The sequence below is a fragment of the Gallinula chloropus genome (genome assembly GCF_964237585.1).
Source record: "Gallinula chloropus genome assembly, chromosome: 1".
NCBI classification, from domain to species: Eukaryota; Metazoa; Chordata; class Aves; order Gruiformes; family Rallidae; genus Gallinula; species Gallinula chloropus.
In genome coordinates, this window is record NC_140085.1 from 148,372,008 (window position 1) to 148,399,509 (window position 27,502).

General features: G+C 39.3%; 1 protein-coding gene across 2 annotated transcripts; it reads right to left on the reverse strand.

Annotated features, from left to right (window-relative positions):
- Nucleotides 1-3,536: 3,536 nt before the first annotated feature.
- Nucleotides 3,537-27,502, reverse strand: CDC16 (cell division cycle 16; the record flags this gene model as incomplete). 2 transcript variants are annotated; one of them, XM_084266532.1, is made up of 18 exons in its annotated part: nucleotides 3,537-4,607; nucleotides 5,728-5,818; nucleotides 6,684-6,819; nucleotides 8,890-8,951; nucleotides 10,623-10,686; nucleotides 11,575-11,727; nucleotides 12,456-12,581; nucleotides 15,690-15,763; nucleotides 16,565-16,614; nucleotides 17,943-18,022; nucleotides 18,869-19,002; nucleotides 19,647-19,741; nucleotides 20,392-20,551; nucleotides 22,616-22,756; nucleotides 23,540-23,578; nucleotides 24,061-24,158; nucleotides 25,042-25,096; nucleotides 27,455-27,502. In XM_084266532.1, 18 exons carry the CDS (start codon nucleotides 27,500-27,502, stop codon nucleotides 4,342-4,344), a joined length of 1,872 nt encoding a protein of 623 aa, XP_084122658.1. In that variant the 3' UTR covers nucleotides 3,537-4,341. The 2 variants fall into 2 exon arrangements, with proteins under 2 accessions (XP_084122658.1, XP_084122659.1); XM_084266533.1 differs by lacking the exon at nucleotides 11,575-11,727.

The following is a 27,502-nucleotide window of genomic DNA, read 5'->3' on the forward strand; positions in this document are numbered from 1 at the left end:
GGGCATTGGACTAGATGGCCTTTGAAGGTCCCTTCAAACCTTATACATTCTATGAGTCTATGAGAATACACAGGGTCTTTGCCAATCTTCAGATGCTGCTGTTCTCCCAGTCTTAAAACAGCTGTCCACAATACAAAGGAAATACACGATTTGATGTGGAATAATAAAAGGTGGTGGCATTGCCTGAGGAACCTCTGAAATGTGATACTCCTCTTCAAATCTTTTAAGCAGCCTGAGAAGAAACTGTTGGAGCCATTCACAGCAGAAATACCAAGTTGGTTTTCAAACCTATTCTGAAAACCTTTAAGGCAACAGCCAGGTTGTCCCACTCTGGGATAAGACTGAAGACTGATCCTTGCAAGAAATGAGGTTATGTGAGAGTGAGGATGTCTCTTTTCGGGATGTGTGGATAAGGTACTCAACCTGATGAAGTCCTGGACCCCAGTACCCAGCCAAAATCTGAGGTCAAGTCAGACAAAAATTAATAACCAAAGACCACATGAGGACAAGGACAAGACTCAGTATAACTGGAGAGAGGGTAAGAATCAGAAAGGCACCAAGTGCCCTCTAGGACACAGAATGCAGGCAAGAGCAGGACTGAAGCAGGACAAGTGCTGGGAAGTGTAGAAGACCAGGACACAGCGGGAGCTGCTGGTGCAAAGACAAGGATTCGGATAGAACAAGAGCTGATCAGAACGTTTAAACAGATGACAAATAAGGAGAGAGGAACTTCCCCTGAAGTCCTGGCTGAGACACATGCATCAACCAGCTCACAAGCTCTTGTACCTGCCAAAAGGGCTGGGAGCCAAATCAAGCTACATCAAGAATTCCTCTGACATCCAGGAAAAGTCATTCACCATCTAGGACACTTTGCATATGTTTCTTTCCAAGTAACTTTTGATGCCAATAACTGAAGGCCAGCAACAGGCAGCCAAAAAACCTCCAGCAGATACCTGCCAAGGCACAGTGTCATGACCTGCGCCTTGGCAACACCTGTTCTCGCTATTCCATCCATTTCTTCCCACTCCTACCCCTCTGCCCCACCGATGACACTAACACAGCAGGGGGTTGCTGTCTTTGAACCTGAGAACTGACCAGGCAGAGAAAAGGTTTTTCGATGCTGGAGCGGTTCCCTCATTTGACTGGCACCATAACCACACACCATTTTGACTCCCACAGCTGAGGAAGGAGCGCAGGGGCATGTAGATCCCTAGGGGCAGGGGAGGAGTACTATAAACCAATAATGTCACCAGAGCTGGTGCACCATCAGATCACAACCAGAGAGTGCAGGAAGACATACTAACTCTTACCAATCTTTCAAATTCTCTCAGTGTTACTACTGTTTCATTGTCAAAAAAGGCGAATAGCCTGAGGCTCATATCCGTGCCTGACATTAGGCAAAAGGCCTGGTTTGCTGGAAGACTCCTTTGCCAGCTTCCACGTAGTGAAGTGAGTCACTGTGTCGTACTAGAAAACGAGATTCACCTTCGCTGGACTGAAAACATCACAGAGAAAAAGCAGTTCGGGTCTTTGAGAATCTGTTGGCAATCGCCCTGCAGCTGCTCCATGTGCAGCAGCAAACCTTTGCTGTTACTTTGCCCATGAGATAGCTTTTCATGGTTACAACCATTCAGGATACATAAGCCTAGATGTAAAAATAAACACTAAAAGATCCTTTAAAGGATGAGATGGGCCTATGAGAGTAACTGTTGAGACATCATCTTAACCAGACGGTCTTCTAGTCTGTCTCCGATTGACCTCAAATGTCAGAAGTCACCTGAGCCCCACACAAATTACAAGATACCAAAAGAAAACCCTCTGTATGGAACTTCCAACCAGCCACACTGATGGAAGAGGCCCAACGCCAGCCAGGAGATTAATTTTCCCCCATGTCCTGATTAGATAGAGGCTTTTCCACTTAAGTCTCGTGGCCCATACTATGGTTTTCAGAACATCCAACTTTGGGACAAGTGCTTTAGGAATAGGAAGTAAAACATTTTTGTTCACCTCACTTTCTAAAGGCTAAGAAAATATGGGATTGGCACTAAATTCTACAGTGGACACATACGCAATCCATATATTCTAACACATGGAACGGTAACTTTGGCATCTGCAATTCCCTCTGTCACTGGGACAGAACCAGACTTCTGTACAAGACTGCACTGGTGATCACTGGAAAGCAAAGGGATCTCTGGGACCCAACCACTTTGAGAGTGAGAACACATACCACTCCACCACCATCCCCAACTCTTCCCCTTGCTTTTCCTCACTCCGGACCCTTGAATTGTGCAGTCCAGGTGTGTCCACAAGATGAATTCATGTTCAGTGATGCAGGTGCCTGTGGAAAACAGCCACTACCCTGTGTTCAAGTTAAGCTCGTGGCCTGCATTGATGGGATGGAATCTCCCCGATCCAGGATTCACGAGAAGAGCACTGCCAGGGAAAGAGCCAAAGAACGAAGCTGTAATCAGTCACAGAGCAGCACAGCAAGCACCTGAAGTGGCAAAGGAGAAGGGAGAATTACTATTTTGATTCACTAGGGGTCCCAGATTGGCTAAGAAGAATCCTTGGGTAAATGAAAGCCTTCCCCCTCCTCACTGTCTCTCTCTTCCAAGTGGTGATCACTACTAACTGCATATTCCTTTGGCCACTCAATGAGCCATGAGACAGACATAGGGGGATGATTAGTAGTTTGTATTTTCCAGTTTATGCAAAAATTATACAAAATTACAACCAACCAAAAAAAATATATATCACTCAGAAGTGACAGTTTCAGCCCATCCTTTGACACCCTTTCATTGATAAAAGCAAACACTATTTGTTTTAAAGTTAGAAGGACCATTAATCAAGAAAAATGGACTGCTGGAAAGCAAAAATGAGAGCAAAGTTTAAGTACAGGTACTTGGATTCATTCCTTGTCTCCTCTTATTTACATAAATGACTAAAAAGGGTGGAGGAAATATTTCAGAAATTCCACTACTGTCAAGTTTTTTTATATTTTGTCCCAATAAAGTGGATAAAAATAATATCACAATAAGCATATACATTTTATGCTAAAACCCAAATACATATTGTAAAACACAACTGTACTGAGATACAGTGTAGAAATGACATTTTAGAGCAATCATTTCGTTTTGCTGACTAAATCATTTTCACATTTCATGAAAAAAATCCTTTATGTACAGAAAACTTGCTAGTTCTTGAGTTCAAGTGCTTCATATTAAAGTCTGGACTGCTAGACTTTGGGAAATCTGTTCTAACCATTAAATGTCAAAACTTAGTGGAAGCCACAAGAAAAATGATGACAGCTTGTAGCATGAAGATTTTAATTTTAAGCCCCACACAGTGACAGATGTGGATCAGGCAAGAAGAGAAAGGAAACAAATGAACACAAAATACGTTCGACATTCACGCTGAGAAGGCAAACAGACCTGTCCTGGTCAGTGGATGGACAAGTCTTCTGGTTGAGGTATAGGTCATGGTTTAGTCAACCAGCGACACCTAAAAATAATATCACACTGTTGAGACTTGTAAAAACCATGTTACGTGTATTATTCAGTTAATCCTCGGCACTGACAAAACCACTCTGTGTGAAGAGAACAACTGCAGTCCCTGCAGCAGTAGGCTGTGGCTTTACAACTTGATTATAAGGCTAAGTGTAGATAAGACTGATTTACCTTTATGTCTACTCCGTTCATGTCTGTTGTCTGGTCAGCTTATGGAAAAAATAGTTCCTTAAATGATCTTTCAGTAATACAATATAGAATAATGGTAAGGAAAGGAGAAAGTACAGCAAAGTAACATGCTTTGTCATCAATTTAATGTATGCCAAATTAGAGTCAAATGATAGAAACCCACTCAAATAGCTCCTTGAGGAATACATGTTTATAAAGTAGCAAGTATAAAATTTCATGGATTTTTTGGGGTCTATTTAACGAAGAAAGCATTCCTCACTCACAGGATGAAAACACAGAAGCCACAATAATGCTATATTAGGCAGGCTATTCAATTTAACAACACCGTTAACAGCACCATGTTAACTACTATTTTGAAACCTTCACAGTCTTGCTGATGGCAGACACATTGATCAGTAAACAGTTTAAAAAAAAAAAGTGAATTTATTTTTTACTTCATCATGTATGATTAGTTTTGTAGAAATAGTCCGTCATGTGTACTTCTGAATTATCCTTAAGGCAAGCATTATTTCTCTGGTGTTAAATAGAGAGCAGTTGTTTGAATTCATATAAAAATAGCAAATTCTGGAAAGTATAACACCATAACAAAAAAACACTAAAACATATTACACCGAGACAAAATGAGCTCTCTACTCAGCATTTATGGTCATGTACTATGGTCCGACATTGATGTTTCTAACATCATATCACTTTCATTCATTTCAATCTCAAATGTTTCTTCCAAGGGACGACTGGTATCTGTACTTTTCCTTTGATGTGACGTCTCTAATGTCACAATGCCACTTTCATCCAGAGTTTGTCTTTCTATGTCAAATTCTCGGAAATCCCAGGGAGGTGAAATTATATTCTTTAATGTCTTCATTGTGTGTACATCAAAGTCATAACATCTCAACTTGTCTTTGATTTCTGTTCCTAGGAAAACAGTCCAACTGTTAGTTTATTCCAAATGAACACTCCCCAGCCCCCAAAAAAAGGTATCTCAAGGAAACTACTGTGATTCTCTGCTGTCAGACTGACAGGGAGCTGTCACTGCTTAATGACTGAAGTTGACTAGAGTTGCTCTGAACAAATAAATCTAGCAGCCTCCTTTTGAAAGAATCACAATTTTAAAAGTACAACTTGGATTCAAAAGTCTGTTATTAGAGGTAATTACCAGTTCCCTTCCCAGTTCTCTAAGAGGCTTTTTTGGCTGAGTTACACACAGCACGACTTGCATTAATGGATCTCACACAGCTACACTGTTCTTCCAGATGTGTTAACCAACTACATATGGAGCAAGACAATATTGAGAAGAAACATCTGCTTCAGTTGTCCAAAAAAATCTGCAGGAAAAGCAATGCTGCACACAGATGGCTTTCAGCAGATTCAGCCTCATTAGCATGCTTGACAGGACATCAGCTGCATTAATTATAGATAAATCACTTCAGTTCAATGAAGCAGAAATACGTCACTTTAAAGTTTTTCTTTTGGGCAGAAAGCTTCCAAGGATTTTTTCAATCTATGGCAACATAATGTATTAATGTTGTGAAGTACTTTTGGGGTTTTTGTAACCACATATAAAGCTCTCTTTCTAGAGGCAGAAGCATTTACCCTGTCTCCACAGTGCAGTTTTGATCTGATGAAAGTGCCTTGCACATATGTCTGTACAGCAGCATTAGCCAAAATCAAGTCCTCTTACTCCTTTATTTTGGTCTCATTTTTTCTCCAACACCTTTGCTTTCTAGGCTGCCATAAATCAGCGTGTTCTATAAAAGAAACCATCATGACCTCCAATGGCAAAGCGTTTCCTTTCTTTATGCTGGTAAGAATTTACTGCCATGATGCTTAAAAAGAACCATGTTCATCTGTAGTTGCTGGTAAGTTCTAACTTGTTTAGCCAATTAAACAAAGAACCAAACCAAACAAATCCAAGAAGGAAATGAGCAAAACCACACTCTACTTTGTGTGTTAACTAGGCAACGGTAGACACTCTCTCAATGTAAGACTCCTCTCAAAGGACTCAGTTTAAGAGTCACACGGGTGGAAGACTTACCAATGTAGGCTTCAGAATCACCAATATACATTTCTATGCAATGTCCAAGCATTGTGACTGAAAACGTGTCATCCCTCCTAAGACCAAGGGCCTATGGAAAAAAAAAAGAATTAACAAGTATTCAGTACCAAGTGAATCCATTTACGTCTTCAGCCCACAAGGGTTCCGAGTTTGCTGCTTGGTTGCTCAGCAATGCTATCACAGAGTCCTCACTGGAAAAGCAAAACATGGCACAACCAAAATAATATTGTCACGTGAAGTGCCTGAAGTGGTAAGCAAGCAAATTGCAGAAAACAAACCCAGAAAAGGATACATATACAGACAGTCACTCATGAACCATGAAGTATAACATACTCCTGAAATAATCATTATAAAACCTGTGAGTTATTTTGTATAGCTAAGCTGCAATCCATAATGAAATAGATTGAGACTTGCTGAAAGTAATTACAGCTAAATGCATATACTACAAGCTTCTAGGCAAATGGAACTTCAAGCAGTCACCTTAAATGCTGAAAGTTCAACTAAGGAGAATTCACTGTTGCTCTATAAAAATGTGAAATCACGAAAACCATGTAACAACATTGTTTATTATTAAGATGAATCTGAGACAACAGAAAATAGCCTATCTTTAAATGTTGTGCTTCCTGTAAAAATTCTACTTCCAAGGCATAGGCTGGAAGTATTCTTAAGTATTTTAAATCACTTCAGCAGAATGACAAGTTTATGGACATAAAACATGTATGACAATTATATTCCTTTATAACAAAGAAGGATCCGAAGTAATGAGTTTTGCAAAATGACCATTTTTTTACCTAGTCAGTAGAAAACAACTTTTTTTAAACCTTCCTGAGATTATAAGATGAACACTAATTTGGAGGCTGTTTCAAAACCAAACCAGAATGAAACAATAAATGCTGCCTCCGTGACCAGCGCTCCAGTGTAAGCCAGTTACATACCGTGTGGAAATAGTCGATTGCGCTTTCGAAATTGCCCATGAGACTGTGTATGTAGCCGATGGCAGAGTAGGTAGAGGCATTCTGAGGAATTAGTACCAGAGCCTGGCGATGGTATTCCAGTGCTTCTTCATATTTCCTGTCAGAATTAAATACAGAAGATCTACTAGTAAGCTTCAGGGTGAAAGGTGTTTTTATAGTATTACATCGATATTTTCCTTAGCTCAGTCGCACACAGCCCTGTGAGAACTTAACAACTATTGCTTCATACTCCAAACGTAACAGAATGTACAAAAGACTCGTGGATATTGATATTTTTTCCTCAACATTACTGTGAAATCCTTGTTTCCCTTGTATCAAACAACAGCTGCCTATAGCTGGGCCCCATTCGGAGATGGTCTCCTCAATTTGATGTGGTACATCACTTTAGATATTTAATGCTGCTCATTGTAAAGTTGCCTTTCTTTCTGTAGCTTTCATTTTCCTCCCCCGGGGAGTGAAGGAGCCCAAGGAGGCTAAATCGCTCATTGTTCAAAGTGAGAAAAGTTCTCTGGGCAGATACTTCACAACCCTTAAGTGCAACGTACACTGGTACTTTTATCCCTCCCATTCTGCTACCTTCTGTACAAGAAAAGAAGATTTACACAGATCCCTAATTTCTTTCAAATACCAGCTACCCTTTCTTGAAAATTATCTGTTAACTAGACTGCTGACTGCATCTGTTATTTTATAAAACAAGGAGTAAAAGTACATTGCTCTGAGAAATGGCACCAGGACGTCAAATGCGACAACGTTGTTAAAAATAAAGATATCAACTGTCTGTTCAGAAGAAATGTTAATGTCAATGGCTGTAATGAAATTGTGCAACTAGCCAACACATGAAATTGTTATAGGGCACTAAGTAACAACTGAGGCAGAAAAGTTATGCAACCGTTTGGTTGCTGCACAAAACTTGCCTGTGATTTGAATCTTATTTTCCCTCATAGTATTTGCCTGACCAATTAACGACCATTGTATTTTAATATGCTACATAATGCTAGTGAGTGAACATACAGCCAGTGATTTTTTTCATCATGTATTATGAAGACTAGTAAATTTGTCATTATAGTATTTATTAAACTGTCAAAGCATATGTACAGCTGCCTAAATTCTCAATTTGATATTCCTGAAAGATGGTTTGCAAGGATGGGGAAGCACATTAGGTTGCCTTTCTGAACCTGAACAAACAGCACAATGCAAGTTGTCCTTGCGTGATAAAAGCAGTTACTAACTTATTGGAGAAATTAAAACAAGACAAAAGGAATTATAACTGATTTGGAAAAAACCTGCAATTACGCTCATGAATAGAGTCTAGAAGCAGTGCCTTTTGTTTGATCTTGGCAGAAGAGGTAACTATTATACATCCCTATTTCATAATGAAAATGAAGACTAATTGGCAATTCAAGCACAAAGCAATTGCTACCAAAGCCAAAACAAAAGTACAACTTATATCTACCATAATCACATAATCATTAGCAGCTTTGAAACAAAAATTATAGCATACAGGAATTGGACAATTAAAAACATGACATTAAAAAACCCAATACGGTACTGATTAAACAAAACACTTGTTAAAATGAGACCAAGGTAAATAATGAAAAAACCCCATTTTTCTATGTTAAAACTGTGCAAAGTAAATATGCAAGCTTTATCTTTCTTCTTCTCTAGACAGGAAATATAAAATGAAATATGAAATAGTTCTGCTCTCAAAACCCGTAAAGTAGTATTTTATTGCTGTGTTAATGCCACTGTGTATTTCACTCCAATAAAGGAAACCCAAAACCAAACCACAAGAACACTGATCCAAGCAATGAGCTGGCACACAACCACCTTTATGTTGATTAAATCAGTGCACGTAGTTGCCAAGTACATCAGGACTGGGACAGCAGAATTTGGACCAATATGAGGATCTAAAAGCCCAGGACCAGATTTCTGTCTGATAAGAATCAGTGGTTAACAAAAGGCTTTTACATTCCTACACTAGGCGTAGTAAACTGGATATAAGGGGTGATTAATGTATTTATGTTCACAAGGTCAATTAGGGACTCCTGTTCTTATAAGATGTGTCTACACTGCTCTCTCATGGAACGTCATCTTGATTTTAATGGCAAGTAGAAAACACATTTGTGTGGTATTCCAGCTAAACGTAGCTCCAGTGCTCTCTGCTTACTTGAGCTTTCTGCAGACATGTCCCAAGTTGTTCAATAATGGCTCCCACTTATCAACTGTTACCTGCAAAATAATGCAACAATTCACATAATTGCAGCTTCACTGATTATAACTGAATATTGTTTAATAAAAAAAATTACCAATGAAGGCGGCAATTGATTCATGACCATGAAAAATATCACACTGTCAATTCTTTTCAAAACATGCATCTGAGCTCAAAACATTTACTCAGTAACTCCTTTTTTTCTCATTTTCTATTCTCCAAACCCTATTACATTTCTTTAAAGGGTTGGTGAGAGTAAACTTGGATGCCAGCTGAACAAGATTTGTTTTCTAGTTAGCTAAAAATCATGTTAAGTCTCTCGGCTGAGGAAAACTGCAGATCACACCAGATTAGTTGTCTGACAAATAATCATGAACACTAAAGATCTTATTACTGTCTTCTCCATAATCTAACTTAATCTGCTTCAAATAAATTAGCTCATTTATGAGGCACACAGAAGAGTCAGAGCCAACAAAATCCTTAAGACACTTTTTGCTGAAATGAAAAATCGTTTGGACTTGACTGCATTATGAATTTGTGGTAACTCTCTGTATCTAGTTATTTTAGGTGTTTCCCACTCTAATTAAAATTTCCATTTGTGTGTTTATTTTAGTTTAGTACTTCTCAATAAAGAAGAAAAATGCCACACAGAAGAATTTAGGCATATACATAAATTTAAGTCTGGTCTACCCAGTTTGCGACGTTCACAGGAACAACAATAACATCTTTAACTAAAGCAGAACAATCCTATTTATACAGGGTTGGTGAGCTTATATATCAGTATCAGTGCAGTTTATTTCAGTAAATGTGTCTTGTCAACAGGAAGATTATAGTTTTTTTCAGAGCTTTCTACTTTATAGAAAGTTTACTGTGCTCTACAAGCAATTTCATTATCTGCGTAGGAGATGGTTTGTTAATGATTACAGTAGCAAGAGGTGGTAATAAATCTAAGCTAAAAACTGAGAAAACCTATCCTAAGATTCACAAGAAGCCTGACACAAGATTGTACTGCTTTCATTAAAGCATCTGAAGTTCCTCTAGTACAATGTGTTTCTGTAGACAAAAGGCAAAATAAAATGAAAGACAGTACTACCAATAGGTACAAGCTGACTTGTGTGTTCCAGCTTTTGAGCAATTGGGGTTGTAATGGTTGACTTTTGATTCAGAGAAGTGCCTGAGCCATGAGCACCTTCCCTGACAAACTCTGCCAGTGCCTATTTTGATCATTCTCAGGGAGTTAGTGAAGCCTCCCTACGGCCATTCCCACACAGCTCTTCTATCTGGTAGAAACACATCTGCACCTACAGGTTCATGTCCAAACAAGAGTGGAAGTCATTCAAGAAACAGTTAACAACGTGGCAGAAACCATTTTCCACCCCTTGGGTCAAGAACCATTATTGGTCTACTAAGACCCACGACTGAGAACAAGACCTGTATTCCATGCTCCAGCCTTTTAAATTTCATATAGAAACCTTTTTTGCCTTTTTCTGTAACACTGAAGATAATGCATGATTACTCTCATCTAAAAATTCAACACATTCAATTACAAGTAAATGGTCTAAGTTTTAAAGTCAAATTTCTACTGTATTGCTTCTACCTTAAAATAAGAACAACATATTTTTTCACAAGGTATTACAGAACTTGCTGTAGTCTTACAGATTCAAGATTGTGCATGTTATTAGGAAAAATACCTCATTTCCAATAGCTTTGATTTTTTCCAGTGCATCGAGAAACCACTTTTCTGCAGTTTTCCAGCTAAGAATTGAAGGGGTGGGAGGAAAGAAAGTAAATTAGTGAAGAGTTTTCATTAGCAGTGTAAGAAAACTGTATTACCAGGAACAGCTCTTTGGCATTATTGCATTGTATGAGTGAAATTAGATGTAAAACCCAGTAATTTACATTTGGCTGTATTTTGCATGTGCTTGTGAGAGCTAACACGACACGGTTAAAAAGCCAGAAGCGAGCCAGTAATACTCACTAAACACTGTTATCTGAGTGGTTGCTGATTGGGGTTTTTTGTTTTGTTGGGATGTTTTGGGTTTGGGTTTTATTTTTTTAGAATACATTTGGAATCATACACTGTATTGGGTTGGAAGGGACCTCTAAAGGTCATCTAGCCCAACCCCCTTGCAGTAAGCAGGGACATCTTCAGCAGATCAGGTCACTCAGAGCTACATCAAGCCTGACCCTGAAAATCTCCAGGGGTGGGGCCTCCACCACCTCTCTGGGCAACCTGTTCCAACCCTCATACTGAAGAACTTTTTTCTAACATCCAACCTCAATCTCCCCTTCTCTAGTTTAAACCTCCTGAGCTGACAAATCGTTTTGCTATGTGTGTGCACAGTATAAAGTTTATACTTGTGTGTGCAGACACATGCCTCTTCCAGGTCTGAAACTACCCAATGACAGACACACGTAAGATAATAATTATCTCTACATGTGTCTTGAGCATTAAGTGCTTTTCAGTTCAACCTTAAACAATGAAGAATAACACAGAAAGCAAGGGTTTAGGGTAAACACCATCTAAACTAGTATGAATAGACACTACATTTCAACAGGAGTACTTTACTAGGTATGTTAGCACATTACACTTCGGAATAATCCACGTTTAATGTTTGGTTTAGTCCTGTTTTGCAAACTTACTCTCCATTTTGAAAGGCAACCACTCCAACTTCATGCATAACAAAAGGGTCTTCTGGTGCAATGCTTAAAGCTTGGCTGAAAAACCTTTCAGCTAACTTTGAGTTGTTGGTCAAACCATATTCCAGTCCAATATAGAGCATCGGCAGATGACACCTAAAAAATCCAAGCCACAAAGAAACAAACACATTTATCAAGAATAGTGCCACAAACTATCAAAAATGCCAACTGTGTTTGCCTGTATTTGTGTACATCTGAGCACAGGATGATTTAAATGGACTATTAACCCTAGGGTCAGATTAAAACATTTTACATCTTGGTGATGAGAATGTGAACTCCAGTATGTAGTTGTAACCTGCTCTGGAATTACTATTTCCTCAGTGCTTAGAATAGTTGTGAGGGTTTTGTGGTTGTTCCCATTCCCCCCAGTTTCCTTCATACATTTCACTTACAGCAGAATATGGAAGAAGTCATAATTAAAGGGATTACATGTACCACTAACTACAAGCAAACACAGTGATTTTATATGCAATATGATATGATTAGCCCACTACTCATTTTACAGCCTTCTCCACATCATGCAACAGCTGTTCATATAGCAGTGTATGACCTGGTATGACAAAAAGGATTCACAAATTCCAGTTAACTTTCAGGCACAAGACAGATTACCTAAATAGAAATCTTTACTTCAGAATTTATAAATTCACAAGTAATGCAGAGAAATGCAGATTATGAAATTAACTGGATTTTTTTCCCCTCCTTTGTTCTCTACTGGATAATTGTTGCAAATGTATTCCTGCTGTTTAAAGGGATGTAGGTCAATATTCCACACTATTTATTGAATAAGTTGGGATTTTTTCCCAAACATGGCATTTTTGACATACCCTTTCATGAGCTGTGCAGCTGTGAAGTATGCAGCCATTGCCTGGTCATGCTCACTCTCAACTGCAAACGAATGTCCATATGCAATCCACGCAGGTCCATAGGTTCTCTCAAGTGTAGTGGCTTTGCTAAAAACAGGAGCAAGTCACAAGGAAACACATCTGAGATTAGATTTCATCTGCTTCAGGTGACCACTTACACAGATACCTGACTATGTCACATAGCATTGCTATTCAGATAATCTCCTGTAGCAACCAGTGGCAAACAGTGCTAACTTTAAGTGCTAAATATGTTTGAACTTTTCAAAGTATCACACATATGCAAAAATTCATTGCATTGTTTCTGTTCATTGTATTCATGGACAGCAAGAATTATTTGGTATTACTGAACATAAACAATGACAGAATAAACAGGTGAATTGGGCAAAATATAGAAAACATTGGCCACAATGTATAACGTATTACAAAATTTTATTGATACATTTCAAAATAAATATATTCCAGCAAATTTAAGTTTCACAAACAGGATATGAAAATATGAAGTGAACACTTAGGTTGAACTGCATGGTGGAATTTTGCTATGTAATTGTACTCGCCTTAATGAAGGCATGAGTATTTAGTCTGGAGAATAGGAAAGTGAGGTGAGATCTAATTGCTCTCTGCAACTACCTGGAAAGAGGCTGTGGAGAGCAGGGGCTGACCTTTTCTCCCTACTGACAAGCAACAGGACAAGAGGAAATGGTATTGAGTTAGACCAGGGGAGGTTTAGATTGGATATTAGAAAAAACTTCTTCACAGAGGGTTGTTAGATATTGGAATGGGCTGCTCAGGGAAGTGGTGGAGAATCCATCCCTGGAGGTATTTAAAAGACGGCTAGGTGTGGTGCTGAGGGACATGGTTTAGTAGTGTTTAGGGTGATGGTTGGACTTGATGACCTAGAGGGCCCCTTCCAACCAAGACAATTCTATGATTCTGCAATGTATTTGTCACACTGCAGATGGTTGCTGCCCATCAGAGAAGTACACAGAATGTCACCCAAGTCCTGAGCTGAAAACTACAACCTAATCATCAAGAGAACAACCTGGAGTCTGCACAGAAACAGGCTTGAGAGGGACATTAGAAAGCTCTGAAGATTATTTTCTCAGTCTGAAGGTGAGGGCATTCATAACTAAAGAGCAGATGACAGATATGACAAATCTTTTCTGAAAAGCTTCCAACATGGACATCCTACACGTTCCACAAAACCTACGCTATTGCTCAGCTGTGCTTAAACACTTCATTTTCTCCTATCGTTGAACCTAAATCTTGTTTGTCACAGTTAAATTCATTACTTCTCATCACAGATGCTAGAACAATTTGTTCTCTGTCTCCTGGGACATAACTTTACATATTCAAACACTTGCATCTTCCAACCCTACCTCCTAGATGGCATCAACCACTTCTAAAGTTTTCCTCATTTCCTTCTTTACTACCTTCTCTTGAATTCAACTCAAATATCTCACACCTGTCTTGATCTCTCCACACATACTGACTTGTCAACAGTGACACATTACAACACAGCTTTGTTATTGCTATAGAAGATGGATTATATTCTCTCTCAGATGTTTTCCTAATTGGTGCTGAGATGAGGTAAGCCCTTTTGCAGGATTCAAAGAATGCAGAGAAATCCTTATGGAACAGTCGGAATGATACTTCCCTTCCTGGGCACTGCCCAGCTGTGCCTTCTGCCCTGTCCAGCATGCTCCAGCATGGTGGCTTATGACTCCAAAACAGTGATACGGGAGCTTGTGGTTCTTATCCATGGTACCTCCACATCCTTTTCCAAAAACTGCTGCCCAGCCCACAGCTGTCCCTAGCCTTGTAGTTGGATACTACCATTCTGCTCCAAGAACTTGGGCACCTTTCTACTATTTCACTTTTACTAGATTTTTTTTCCTCTTTACCAGAACTACTCTGAATTCTGATGGTTTGGGTTTGGTTTCTTGTTTGTTTGGGGTTTTGGGGTTTTTTTTGGTTGGCTTGTTTGGTTTATTTTCTAACACATCTATAGATCATGGAATGTTTAGGACTGGGAGGAACTTTAAAGATCATCAAGTTCCAACCCCGCTACCATGGGCAGGGACACCTCTAGACCAGGCAGCTCAAGGCCCCATCCAACCTGGCCTTGAACACATCCAGGGAGGGGGCACCCACCACTTCCCTGGGCAACCTGTTCCAGAGCCTTACCACCCTTGTAGTGAGTAATTTCTTCCTAATATCCAATGCAAATTTACCCCCTTCCAATTTCAAACCATTCCTCCTCGTCCTATGCCCTTCTAAAAAGTCCCTTATCAGCTCTTCTGTAGGCCCCGTCATGTACTGGAAGGCTTCTCTAAGATCTCCCTGGAGCCTTCTCTTCTCCAGATGGAACAATCCCAACTTTCTCAGCCTGTCTTCGCAGGATAGATGTTCCAGCCCTGTCTGGTTAGGAATGCTTGCAGGTTTAATACAGATGTTCTTTATTTCACCACCAAAACCACCTATGTTAGTCAGGGCAGCTTCTTGAAGAATTTCACACTGGTACTTGCCAGGAATTTAAATAGCTTACCCATAATAACCAGGCAATTGCTAGCACATCTTTACATATATTGTCTGTAAAGGTCTTCAGAAGTAAAATGAGAGCCTTACAGGTTGATTTAAGCTGTCTCAGTTTAAAGCTTGCAGCACAACAAATGCCCTACTTTCCCAGCAAGGTCCTGCTCCCCAGCGCTGACAATTGATGCATATAGACAAGACCTACAGGAAAGGGCACTGGACCGACTGAGCAACCTAAAAGGTCCAAGGCTGTTTGTGCAAAGAAAGAACTAGATACAGCCAAATGTCAGGAGTTTCTAACTCTTCCCTTCAGGATATGAAGCCTGAACCAGGGAGAATGCTGGAGTGTCCCTGAATTAAGCTTGATTACATCGTTGTAATTAGCTTGGCAGCATGAGCAAACGCAGGGATTACACCTGCCCAGAAGAGGAGGGTGACTGCCAAAAGAGATTCCAAGCAAGTCTGGATGTATTTTAAAGTATCTAGATGGTTGAGGTCTAAATTGCTACCCCAAAAAAAGGGTGTCAACAAAAGGAATATTTTAGTATTAGCCCATTCATCAAGGCTTCTGTTTGCTTTATGAGCTTACAAACAATTGTGAAGATTAAGTATTTACTTAGTAAGTGAGCAACGTTTCCCTAAGGAAAACTGACAAAAAGTTACCTGAGATATCTTCTAGCATGTTCATTTTTGTGACCAACCATGAGATAGTAGCATCCTACTGCAAACCATGACACCTAAACAATAAAACCAAACAGAATATTAACAGATATGTCACACTGGTTTTAGTGGAACATCCCCACAGGTGATGCAAAACAGAAGAACAATTATAATTAAAGAAGCTACGAACATTTTCAATGAAATCAGGTTCAGCTTATCAAATTATTTAATGTATTACAGACAAGCTAGAGCTGCTGGCATGTACATCTCTAACTGGGTTCATTCAACCTAGTGAAGAGAGTGCTGAGTGGAAAGTATATTGCTGTCTTCATGGGAAGGAATACAGAAGACAGAGCCAGATGTCCCAGAGGTGCAGTGAGAGAATGGGAGGCAGTGGGTACGAGTTGCAACATGGGAAATTCAGGCTGAGTAAAAAGGAAAACGAAGGTAAAAACATTAGAAAAGCTTGCCCTGAGTGGCATGTACATTTATTACTGTGGGATTCGGTTTAAATTATTATTCAGAGTGAATACCTCACATCTGATACATTTTATAGGTTGGTTGCTTTTTAAAAAGAAACATGGTACAAGAAAAGTACAGTAATATAAGGAGTGAATGATTTTACCTAGCTACATCCAGAAACTGATTTTGAATTCTGTTGCTCAAACTATTACATTATTATGTAATACATATTACAGAATATTATACTACATATTACAATATATTATATATAATTACATACTATTACTTATTACATATAATATATAAGTATCTATATTATGTATTATAATATATATAATGCAATATATTACAGAATATGTTATTATGTGCTTCCACCTTGAAAAACTACCAGACAATGAAGGCTTAGAACAACTTACAGGATTATTTGGGTACAAGTCCACCAGTTTGTGAGAAAGATAAAAAAGCTCTGCATAGTGGAAGGAAACAAAACACATGCCAACACATTAAGGTATTTCAAGCCCTTTAGCTTTCTATACAAAATATTCAGAACATCTAACAGTATTAATACTTAAGCAAACAAAAATGTTTTCTGTTTAGTGGTAAAACTTCAAAATGCCTCAAAACAGATTCAGTTTTGCAATTAGCTAAAAACCCCACCCCAAAACGAAAAAAAAAACCAACAACCCATAACTTTTCACAGCACAAACAGCTATACATCCCACCCCTTAAGAATTCCACAAGAACTCTGCTATTAGAATAAGTTACTACAGATTTTCTAGTGACAGCAGAAGTAACCTGATACTGAGTAAGAATTCTATTGCTGATGTAATGTCAAAAGAAACAGCACTATGGTACACAAAATTTCCATTTCTTAGGAGTACAGTGCTCTTAAATTGATGAGTTTGTCCTAGAGGACTTTGCATCAATACTCAGCTTTAGAGAAATAAAATAGGAGAACTGGCTTACAAAATAGCAACTTATTTACAAACTACTTCTCAAGGCAGGCTTAGATGAAAAATCATAGTGGCCACATTTTCAGATGGAGTTGACTGTAAAGTAACCACCAAGTACATTCACCAAACACTGAGAGAGACCAGCACACTTAATGACATTGTATACATACAATGCACCATCCTTCGAGAGACTGCAAATCACATGAGCTCCTTAGTCTATTTTCCAATTGGTTCTAAAGACATTCAAGCTCCTCACTTGATTTGGACGTTTAAATGCAGTCTGAAATTAGAAAGAGTCACCCCAGCTGCAAGTAAGCTATTTTTGTAACTCCAACAAAAGGTGCTGAATGATCCTTAACTTGTTTGAACTAAAAAGAGGCTTTCACAAGAGCAAAGGCAAGGAGAGCCTAGAACTGAGCATGTCCACCTCAGCATGCACACTGCTGAAAGAATTCCTTCTACTTTAAATGAATTGAGCAGAAAAACTACACCTAGCTACTCTAGAAAGATCACTTCAAAACAGAAATCAGAAATGAATCAGCACAGCTCACTCTTTCCAGCTACACAGCCCAGTGTTTAAAAGACAGTGACACTCATGGTCATGAATGAATGAATGAATGAAGACTCTTTGCACAACTGCTTCCTCTCCCTGACCCTGCTGTCAGCTCTGAAACTTCCTTTTTTTCCAGATACCACTCATTCTTGAAACTACAGGCATGAGGAATAAAGGGTAAGTAATTTTTAATGGTGTATCAGGGGCTTTCTTGGCATTCTTAATTCTTTCCTAAAATTGAAGATTTACAATCTTCTTTTGATTCATATAAAATACTGTGTTTCTTACCATTTGCTTTATTAAGCTCCACAAGTGTCCCTATATGCACAGGTAAACAATTTGCATGGAAAGGATCTTTTTCCATCACCCTACAAAAAAAAAAGCAAGTCTGCAATGCACATTTCAAAAAATTTTACTGTGTTTTAAGCAAGCTGCTTTTATAGTATGTAATGATCCAGTTAATTACCACTTTAGGCACTGGAAAACTATTTGTAACTAGAAGGTAACTACTAACAGGCTATCTTAAGACTATTAATTTAGCTTAAGAGCAGACAGCAAAAGAAAATTCTGTCAAGCTGAATATACAATTAGAAAAACAGAATACAATGCATATTTGCTGATTAAATTTGAAGTGATTTGCAAAAAACCAGCAAGTAACTATGTTTCTAATCAGCTTTTCCACACATTTGGTATCAACTTTCAAGCAAGTCCTCAACTTCCTGAGCTTAATGCCAAGCTCAAGTGTGCTTTAGGAAACACACAAGGGGCTGCACACAAGACACGGCCTGTAGACATGTGCCCTTTCCATAAGCATTTGGTGAACTAAGCAGAGGGAAAAAAATGAGTTGGTTTGAAATCTATTCACAGAATCTCTTAAATCAGGAGCACATTATGACTCCATTCTATGAGAAGGCCACTTTGAAATAGCTGAAAGCTTAGCTGACATTTTAAAATAGTTCAAGGTATTTAAAAGTATAAAACAACACATAAACAAGTATATTATATATGCTCTCTTTAAGAGAATCTAAAACTTTGAAGTTATAAGAACTTCTCAGACTGTAATTTCCAAGCTCTAGCATCTGCAACAGTCTCCTTAATTAAATCATTATGTAAATCAACCCACTGAACAATGACATTTGCTGTTAAATCCAGACATAAATATTATAATTCACCACACCGGAGAACAAACCCTTAGAGTTGCTTTGTTTACTTACACTGAAGTAAGTTTGTAGCACATCTTGAAATCACAGTTGTAATAGTGTCTTTCAGCTAATGATACTACCACATCCAGGTTCTCCTGAAGGCCATCTACTGACTCAGGAATCAGGGTTTCACTGGGTTTGTTATACTGAAAGACAAAAGAAACAACATGTGAAGCAACAACCAATCTGAACTCAGATGTTATAAGTATAAATGCTTTTAGTTCTAAAAGAATATTTAAGAAGCATTAAGCCTCTTAAAATTCTTTGTTTTAAACTGGAAATCTATGATACACATATTTGGCAAAATAATAATGTACTTAGAAGCTCATTAAATCATGAAAGATGTTTGCCAGGGTCTATATCTTAAGTGTAGGTGTAGAAATTGATACTGAGTAATATATAGTTGGCTTTCAGTGCTCTCACATTATCTTGGAAAAAATAGTCTGGAATTATGTTACTATAGCCTAGTATTTTCAGGTAACTGGCATTTTGCCTATATTAGTAATATTCTTTTTTTCTGCACCTAGAAGTTTCTCAAGAAATAAAGCTAAAAAAAAAAAAAATCAATCATAATTTCAATTTGTCACCACACCAGAAAATAAGTTTACACAAAATTGGTATACTACCCCCATAAAGTGATATCTACTGCATCAACAATTTTAAAATAGCCAACACTACAAAGCTCTTACTTATTCCAATGTTCAGAATAAACAGAATGCATGAAAATTTACATCTGAAGTCAAGACTTTCCATTAATTCTCCAGCTTTTTCATTCAGTCTGAGGGCTTACCTTTTTCAATTTATTCTCAAATAAAAAGTGAAGCAATTCTTGTTCTTCTTCTGTACATTGTCTACTAAGAGGTAGAGATTCAAGAAGTTCTTTTTCTACGTGAATTCAAAAGAAAAAACAAATTTGGAGTGATGCTACAGAAGACACAGCAAGATTCAACATTTTAAGAACTTAAGATGTAAAAAATGTTATGATTCTCATCCCAAAACTACAAGGAAAATAACAGTGCAGATACACCAAAACAGTACCACTAATCATGGAAATTAATGATTGAATTCTTAGTTTTTCTTTCTACACTTTTAAATAAAATTCAATAAAGATGACATAATGAACCACTATTTTTATTTACTCTACATATCAAATTTTATCACTCAGAATGCTCCATTAAGCAATGACTATTATAAATAAGCAAACACCAGTAGGGTTTCATGGATTCAAAGCCCCTTGAAACTGCGAACATGGGCAAAACATGTTTAGGCTGGGCAAAGTGCGTGGGAACTTCCCTAGCTATCGAACAGGACAGCTGGGTTACTTTGTTTCCTTTCCTTCTTAGCACTGCAGACTAAAAAAGTAAAAGCTTACACCTAAATTGAGCAATTAAAATTGTCACTCATTTCACCCACTGTCTACTCTCAACATTTCAAAGTCTGTTATTGTAGCAGAGCTTTACTTTTACGCTGGGAAAAGGCATCTTGAGAAAGCAGCTAAAATTTTACTTGTACTTGAGAAACACAGCTATCCAGACCTTCTTGTGCTGTCAGCATATGGTGGGATGTTAAAAGATCAAATGCTTCAAAGCAGTAAACATCAAGCTTCAAGGCCTCTTTGTAGCTGTATGTTGCCAGGGTTCTATTATCCAAAGCATCATAGATCTTCCCTCGCAGAAGGCATATAGAGCTCTTGATCTGGTGGAAAAGCAGGGCTGGAGGTCAAAGACTGAATCAATGTTTGCAATTTGGTTTTGAGCACAAATCAAATGGGCTCCCTGAAAAGTAAAAAGCATTTCATGTGTGATGGAACCTGGTTTTCTATGCTGTCTTTAAATAAAATATTGTCTCTACTGTCTTAAAAAAAAAAAAAAGAATGCTCTGTCAGGTTATCTACCACCAAAGGAACACATTCTTGGAAGTAAGTAGAGGTAGGCTCTTACTTCTGGCATCCAATCTCCAATATGGAGTGTAAACTACTCAGACTAAATTCCCTTCATTTTCAGTACATGGAAATCATCACTTCCAAAGGCAATTCACTTCTTCATTGACTACAAAACCATGTATTTCAGGCAAGGCAAGGATGACTGCATTGACGTGATGAAAAAGGCCAAAGCAATAGACTCGACTATTTAGAGCAGAATAATATATCCTTCAATTCAACCCAAAACATAGATCTTTCAGAAATGTAGTAGTGAAAGATCATTACTACCTTAGTTAAGGTTGTGCTAAGATCCATAGTAACTAAAAACTCACTGGACATGTGTTCAACTCGGTCAGAAGGCCACAGGAACGTCTGCAAGTTATTTTGAGAGTCAATCACAGAATCACAGAACTGTAGGGGTTGGAAGGGGCCTCCAGAGATCATCGGGTCCAACCCCCCTGCCAAAGCAGGTTCCCTAGGACAGGTTGCACGGGGAGGCATCCAGATGGGTCTTGAATATCTCCAGAGTAGACTCTGTCACCCTCACTCTGCAAAAGTTCTTCTGCATGTTGGTGCGCAACTTCCAACGCATTAGGCATATAATGCCATCACACAACTCAGACAGACCAACTCTCCAGGGATCCTGTGCCCCAGAAGCAGTACAGCTGCACTAATTCATACACCCCAGGAGGCTGCTGCAGCTGTACCAGCATTGTTACCAGCTCAGAGGCCAGTCATTCTTACTCTAGAAGCGGTGTCTGTACAAATTGACCAAATTAAGTTGGAAAAAGCTACATTCCTAGACAGGAGTTTGATATAAAATTTCTTGTAGCAGTACTCATAGCAGTAGGTCTCTGCTCTGGCCAACACAAAGGCATCCTCACATCTCTGAAGTACAATATCACAAGTATTTGTGAAGGTCAGGATCGATGGAAGTCAAGGTTTGTAGCTGGGTTATTTTTTGGTCAAAATAGTTTCCCAATTTAGTTCAATAATGAGCCAAACACTTGGGCCAGAGTACCACGAAACAGGGAGTGAGAATGAACAGCCAAAACTGAGGGCTTCTTCCTTTGCTCACAGTGGTAGCTTAAATGTTCCCATTAAGGGGCACCCCAGCAACTCAGTCTAATTGGATTCTCCCTTAAGCTCGTTAATATCAGCATTTGAAATCAGTTCACATCGATGATTTAACCTTTTCTGCTACTTCAGTGTCACAAGGAAAATGCCATCTGCCAGTCACCTTCACTGTAGGTTCAGCTAATAAACTGCAACCCATAACTCTGAAAGTAAGGACTCTTCAGCTCACACATGCTACTGATTCCTTTTGTCTGCGTTCACTGGGCTTCAAAAACTTCACCTTCACACCACAGAATTTTCAAGCGTGAGCAAAAAACCTCCCACTGAGAATAACACTTGGGGGATTAAGGAAATGTTTTATTTAAAATATCTAGAGAAGAAAACCTGTTGTCTCAGAACTTGCAGCTCAGCTGAAAGAAGTGTTAGTTTACGCTATCAAGACTGAAGTTGCAGCAGAGCTAAAAGACTCTAAAAACCAATGTGGCACCATGAACTTCCTGCAAAGTGTCCGCAACTAATTTATGGGAAGTTGTTGAAAAGCACTCTTCATTTCTGCAAACCAAGTTATTTTCATACAGGTAAGCTAATGCGTGACTTCTGACTGAAAGAAGAATAAGTCAGCATTTCTGGAAACCCTGTTATCCACAAAAGAAAGTTTAAACACAGCATTTCAGATTCATCCTGCTGTAAAATCACTTTCTGACTTTCACAATTTTTTCCCCTAAGTTATGGAAGTACTTGTTTAAAAAAATGTCACTTACAGAGGACTGTGACATCTCCCAGTCTGTTGTAGAATCTTTCAATCCACTTTCATCCTTCAAGTACTTTTCAAACAGTCTTTTGTTGATTGGCTCTTCCATATCTAGAATATCCAGGGCCTGTTGATGTTCTTTTGCAGCATACTAGCCAAACACAAGCATGTAAAAAACAAGGTTGGATTTGAAATATCTGTACATAAAGCACCAATAAACAAAGTGTCACATTTCAAAGGCACAGGTTATAACAACCAGCGCTTGCCAGCAGGTTTTTAATGCATTCATAGTCTAACATGGATGTGTATCATATGACAATTGCAGTCAGCTATTTTACAGGTATCGATAATACCAAAAAATCCAACAAAAAAATTTACACCTACAGAAAAATTACATTATGCACTTATGCATTATTCAGCATTATGCAATCACAGAAGCAGATATGCTTCTAAAAGGGTTAATAGAGATTTTAATAAAATACAATCATCTTATTCTGTTTCAAATCTCTATTTTTAATCTACTTGACTCAGTTATCCTTTGAAAGCAGCTGCATTTTACTAGTTATTCTCATTTTATACAGACAGATAAAGCTGCTGACGGTATTTATAAAACCATACATCACATCTCCTCCGGTCTGACTACAACCAACCAATTAAAACCAAAAATGGTTCAAATTCTTTCCCCTCAAAATAATAGAGGAGTATTTTCTTTCCTGCAAAAAAGGGTCAGTTGGATTTCTTCAGGATAGTACTGCAATGGATTCTCCAGCAACCACATTGAAGGTTAAATAATTAAATCAAGTGTCACAAAATCTAAACCTGTCATTCCAAAGAATGTAGACATCTACATTGCTTGTCAGGTACCTAATCTTCCCAAGATGCATCTTTTATTTAGTTTGGTTTGTTTCCTATAGAGGTTCAAAGGTGTACTCACATGACATCTAGCTGCAAGGTAGCGGCACGCTTCATATAACTGAAAGAGAGAAGTTTCACATACATTAATTACAAAGAGGGGGCATGTTTATTTACACTCCTACACTCCATGCTGCTCTGTCCCTTTTCAGTTTTCTGGCTTCTTCATCCTTTTCACCTCCAAAAATCTTGCCTGACAAAAAATGACTAAGTCTGTGACACTTTCTCTACTACTAAACTCTCAGAGGATGCTTGCTTCATTCTCGCCTTCACCACTCATTAGCAGAGTGGAAGGACAATTTAAACAGCTACACATAAAGTGACACCCCACGGGTCTTTTCCGTGACCCTGCCTCGGGACAACAGTTTCTACCTGGCCTATTGAACACAGGGCTATACTTGGTTCAGATAAATTCTATCATGCAGGTTTCTTAATTACCCTTCCCATAAATCTTGTCCTCTGATGGTGAGGAAGTCACTGTAGTTAGCAGTAGAGGTTTAGATGTGGACTAACAGTAGTAAGTCTTTGACTAAAACGACTTACCTTATCCAGCTTACGCGATCGAAGGGCGTGTGCTGCCCTGTGATACTGAGCTGTTAGGTAAAGGCATTGGGCCAACCAGTAGATATCTTGTGGTTCCTCTTAAATAAAGGAGAAAATTATAAACCATTAAAGATCTATTATAAATTAAAGACTTTCATACAGCATACTCACTTTTGCTTCACTAGATAAGCATTTCCCTCTATTCTAGCATCGTATTGAGTTACACAGTTGTTTATTATATATACATAACTTATGATATCTATCAGAAAGAGATTAAAATGAAAAAAAAATTAGATTTTAACTAAAGACACCAGATAAGAGTGCTGGACAGTGAATACAAAGGATCTCATACTATATCTGTGTCACAAGGAGACAACAGCGATAGAGATCTAAAGAAAAAGTAGCAGTTGCAGGTGACCCTGCCTGTGGGCAGAGGGCAGACAAAACCAACTGAGTTCTGTCTCTCAAGAAAAAAAAAACCCAACCAACCACACAAAAAAAACCCTTAACCATGGGTTAGTACTCTCTTAGTTTACTGGCAACCATAGCTTTTGTGGGATCAAGCCCCAAATCATTTTAACAAGTGTAAACAGGCCATGGCAGTGGGCAGACAAAGGCTTCCAGCATGAGCTCACTCTGTCAACCTGCATTCTACTCATCACCAAAAGCAACAGCGAACCCTGTAAGAAACCATCCTTGCCTCTCCTAGCTCTTTGGTTTTTGTTTGGTCTCTTAAGGTAGACAAACCTTAAGGTTTAGCTGAAGAGCAATTTTAACACACAGTTCAAAAGGCAAATAAAATTAATTGGCCCTGCTCTATTTGGAAAAACAGCATTCCAAAGATCACAAGAAAGCACCTACACCACACTCAAAACTTCAACATTTAGCCACAAATCTTTACAAAAAAACCCCACCCAAACCAAAACCAGAGCACTATCAGAAGGGCATCAATGAAAAACAATGTATAAAGCAACTACTTACCATGAGACAGTGAAGCTACTTTGTCTGCCCAAAACAGGGCACTTTGATACTGCTGCTGTAAAAACATGATAGAAATAATCAGTATTTATTTGGGGCCAGCTTTTCTGGATTATTTTGAAATATACTGTACATCATTCACATTTAATATCTTATGCCAATAGTCTCTAATGAACGACATATTTATAATTTAAAAAAACAGTTGAAAAGAATCAGTACTGTCATTTAGATGGATGTAAAAATTAATCTGAGGTGGAGTGGTAATTTATTTTTAATAAAATGTAGGTATCTTTGAGAATAAGGTATGCACTACATAAGTATGGCAGTAGGTGATAGGGGACTTGCTATCACTGAAAGGGTAGCAAGAAGTCCGTCATTCCTGTTAAGCGAAATGCTACATCTCAGAAGAAAAAGAATACCACATATATATATATATATGAAAAAGGACTTATTAATTACTTCAAGGAACTTCATCAGGACCATCACTGATTTAGAAATTCACATCCTCCAGTCAAGATGCTTTGCTCTCACACAAACCATAGTCCCTGTGTGAATTTCCCCTTACCCTTGGACACACAGTTTGACTGTTAAGTTTGCAGTTCAGAAGCAGCAGGCGAAACAGAGAAGACTGGTGGCACCTACAGATCCAACAGAGGCAGTTTGCTGGTACACCCCACTAACTTAGCCATGACTGCCATCAGGTATGGAGTGCTAGGCAAACCTCATTGATCTGGCTGAGATTATTCTCCAAGCAGATCAGCAGGGGCTACTGCTGTTCCTTTTTATCATTCTCCATGCTATCAGCCATAAGAAGCTTCTCAGGATCCGCTGGACATTTAACGGATATCCTGTCACTGCAAGGACTTGCAAGACTGGAAAAGCATTAATAATTTTTGCTTTTTCCAACAATATTACAGTTGTGGAGTTTCTTCACAATCTTAAGAGATCATTTTATGCTCTTGGAGCAGAAATTTGCCAGACTTCAATGAAATGCACAGTGATGATCCTAGTCATCACAAGGCTTAACACATTATCAAAGTTGTCTCTTCGGTTCCGTGGTCCCACATTTCCTATTTGATGTGGATTGAGAATGCCCAGCAAATTTGGTTTCAATCTGCACCCCAAGGGAAAAAAAAAAAAGGGAAAAAAACTCCAAAGACAACAACAACAAAAAAACCAATCCAAGCTACAAACCCAAGATCCTTATAACAGCTATCTGCATGAACTGAGGTTTAAATAAATCCCTCTACAGCATGAAAGATGGGCATAATCCAGGTCTACAAAGCACTACACAACTTGGAGTGGTTCCACAGTACTACGAGCTGTATATTACCCAAAGCAGCAGCCCCATGTTCGTCCTGATGCCCCTTCCTTGGCGCTACACAAGCATCTATGTATGTGCTTAAGGCAGCTTAGCTAAGAAGGCCAAATCAAATGAGTACAGCAAAACAAAACAATAGAATCCACCAAACTAACTAGGGCGCACAATCAACCTTCCTGCCTGACTCTCTGGCCAGACAACACAAGCATTTCTGCTAACTGAAGCGATGGGTTTCTCTTGGCAGCACAGAATCACCGAATGACTAGGTTGGAAAAGTCCTTTGAGATCACTGAGTCCAACTGTTCCTGTCCTCTTCCAAACCATATCCCTGAGCGCCTCATCTACCCATCTTTCAAACACATCCAGGGGTGGTGACTCAACCCCTTCCCTGGGCAGCCTGTTCCACATCCCAACAGCAATGCCGGTACAAAGCCTTTGGACTAGATATCAGAGCAGAGCAGTTTCGTGCCATACTTAATCTAACTCGTTAGTGCATTTTCCTAATTTTTGTTGCTGGTTTTGGGGTTTTTTTTTTTGCCCTGCAGCAACGTAACTGCTGAAACACGCCGACAAAGGAGAGCAAGCTGCTCCTTCCAGCAGCAGCAGCAGCTCGCAGAGCGGTACGTTAGCACGACGGGCACCCGGGCTCACCGGGTGAGCGCGGCCCAGCCCGCACAACCCGCGAGGGCGGGATCTCGCAAGCATGCCTCCGCTCCCACGGCGGGCTTTCCTCCTCCTCCTCCAAGCGAGGAAGGAGCCAGGACAACCCCCCGTCGCGCTACTCGGAGGCCGCACGCCCCAGCTCCCAGCAGAGCCCGCACAGGCGGCGCTTCCGGCCCACCGCGCTCCTCTCCCACCCTCGCTCCCTCCCTCTCCAGAGGAAATGGGGCAATATTGCAAAGTTAAACCCCCCCTCTCCTGCCCCATTCCCGGCTACAGAGGCTGGCACCTCCCGCTCCGCGGCCTCCCCGCCCCGGGAGCAGGGCCGAGAAGGGCTTCGCCTCGGGGAGAGCCAGAGGGCCAGCCTCCCCCTCCCCCGCAAACCCCACCCCGCACCAACGGCCGCTTCCCCCGCCATCCCCCCCAGCACCTCACCTGGTCGATGTACTGCCGCACCCGCTTCCTCAGCCGCTCCAGGTTCAT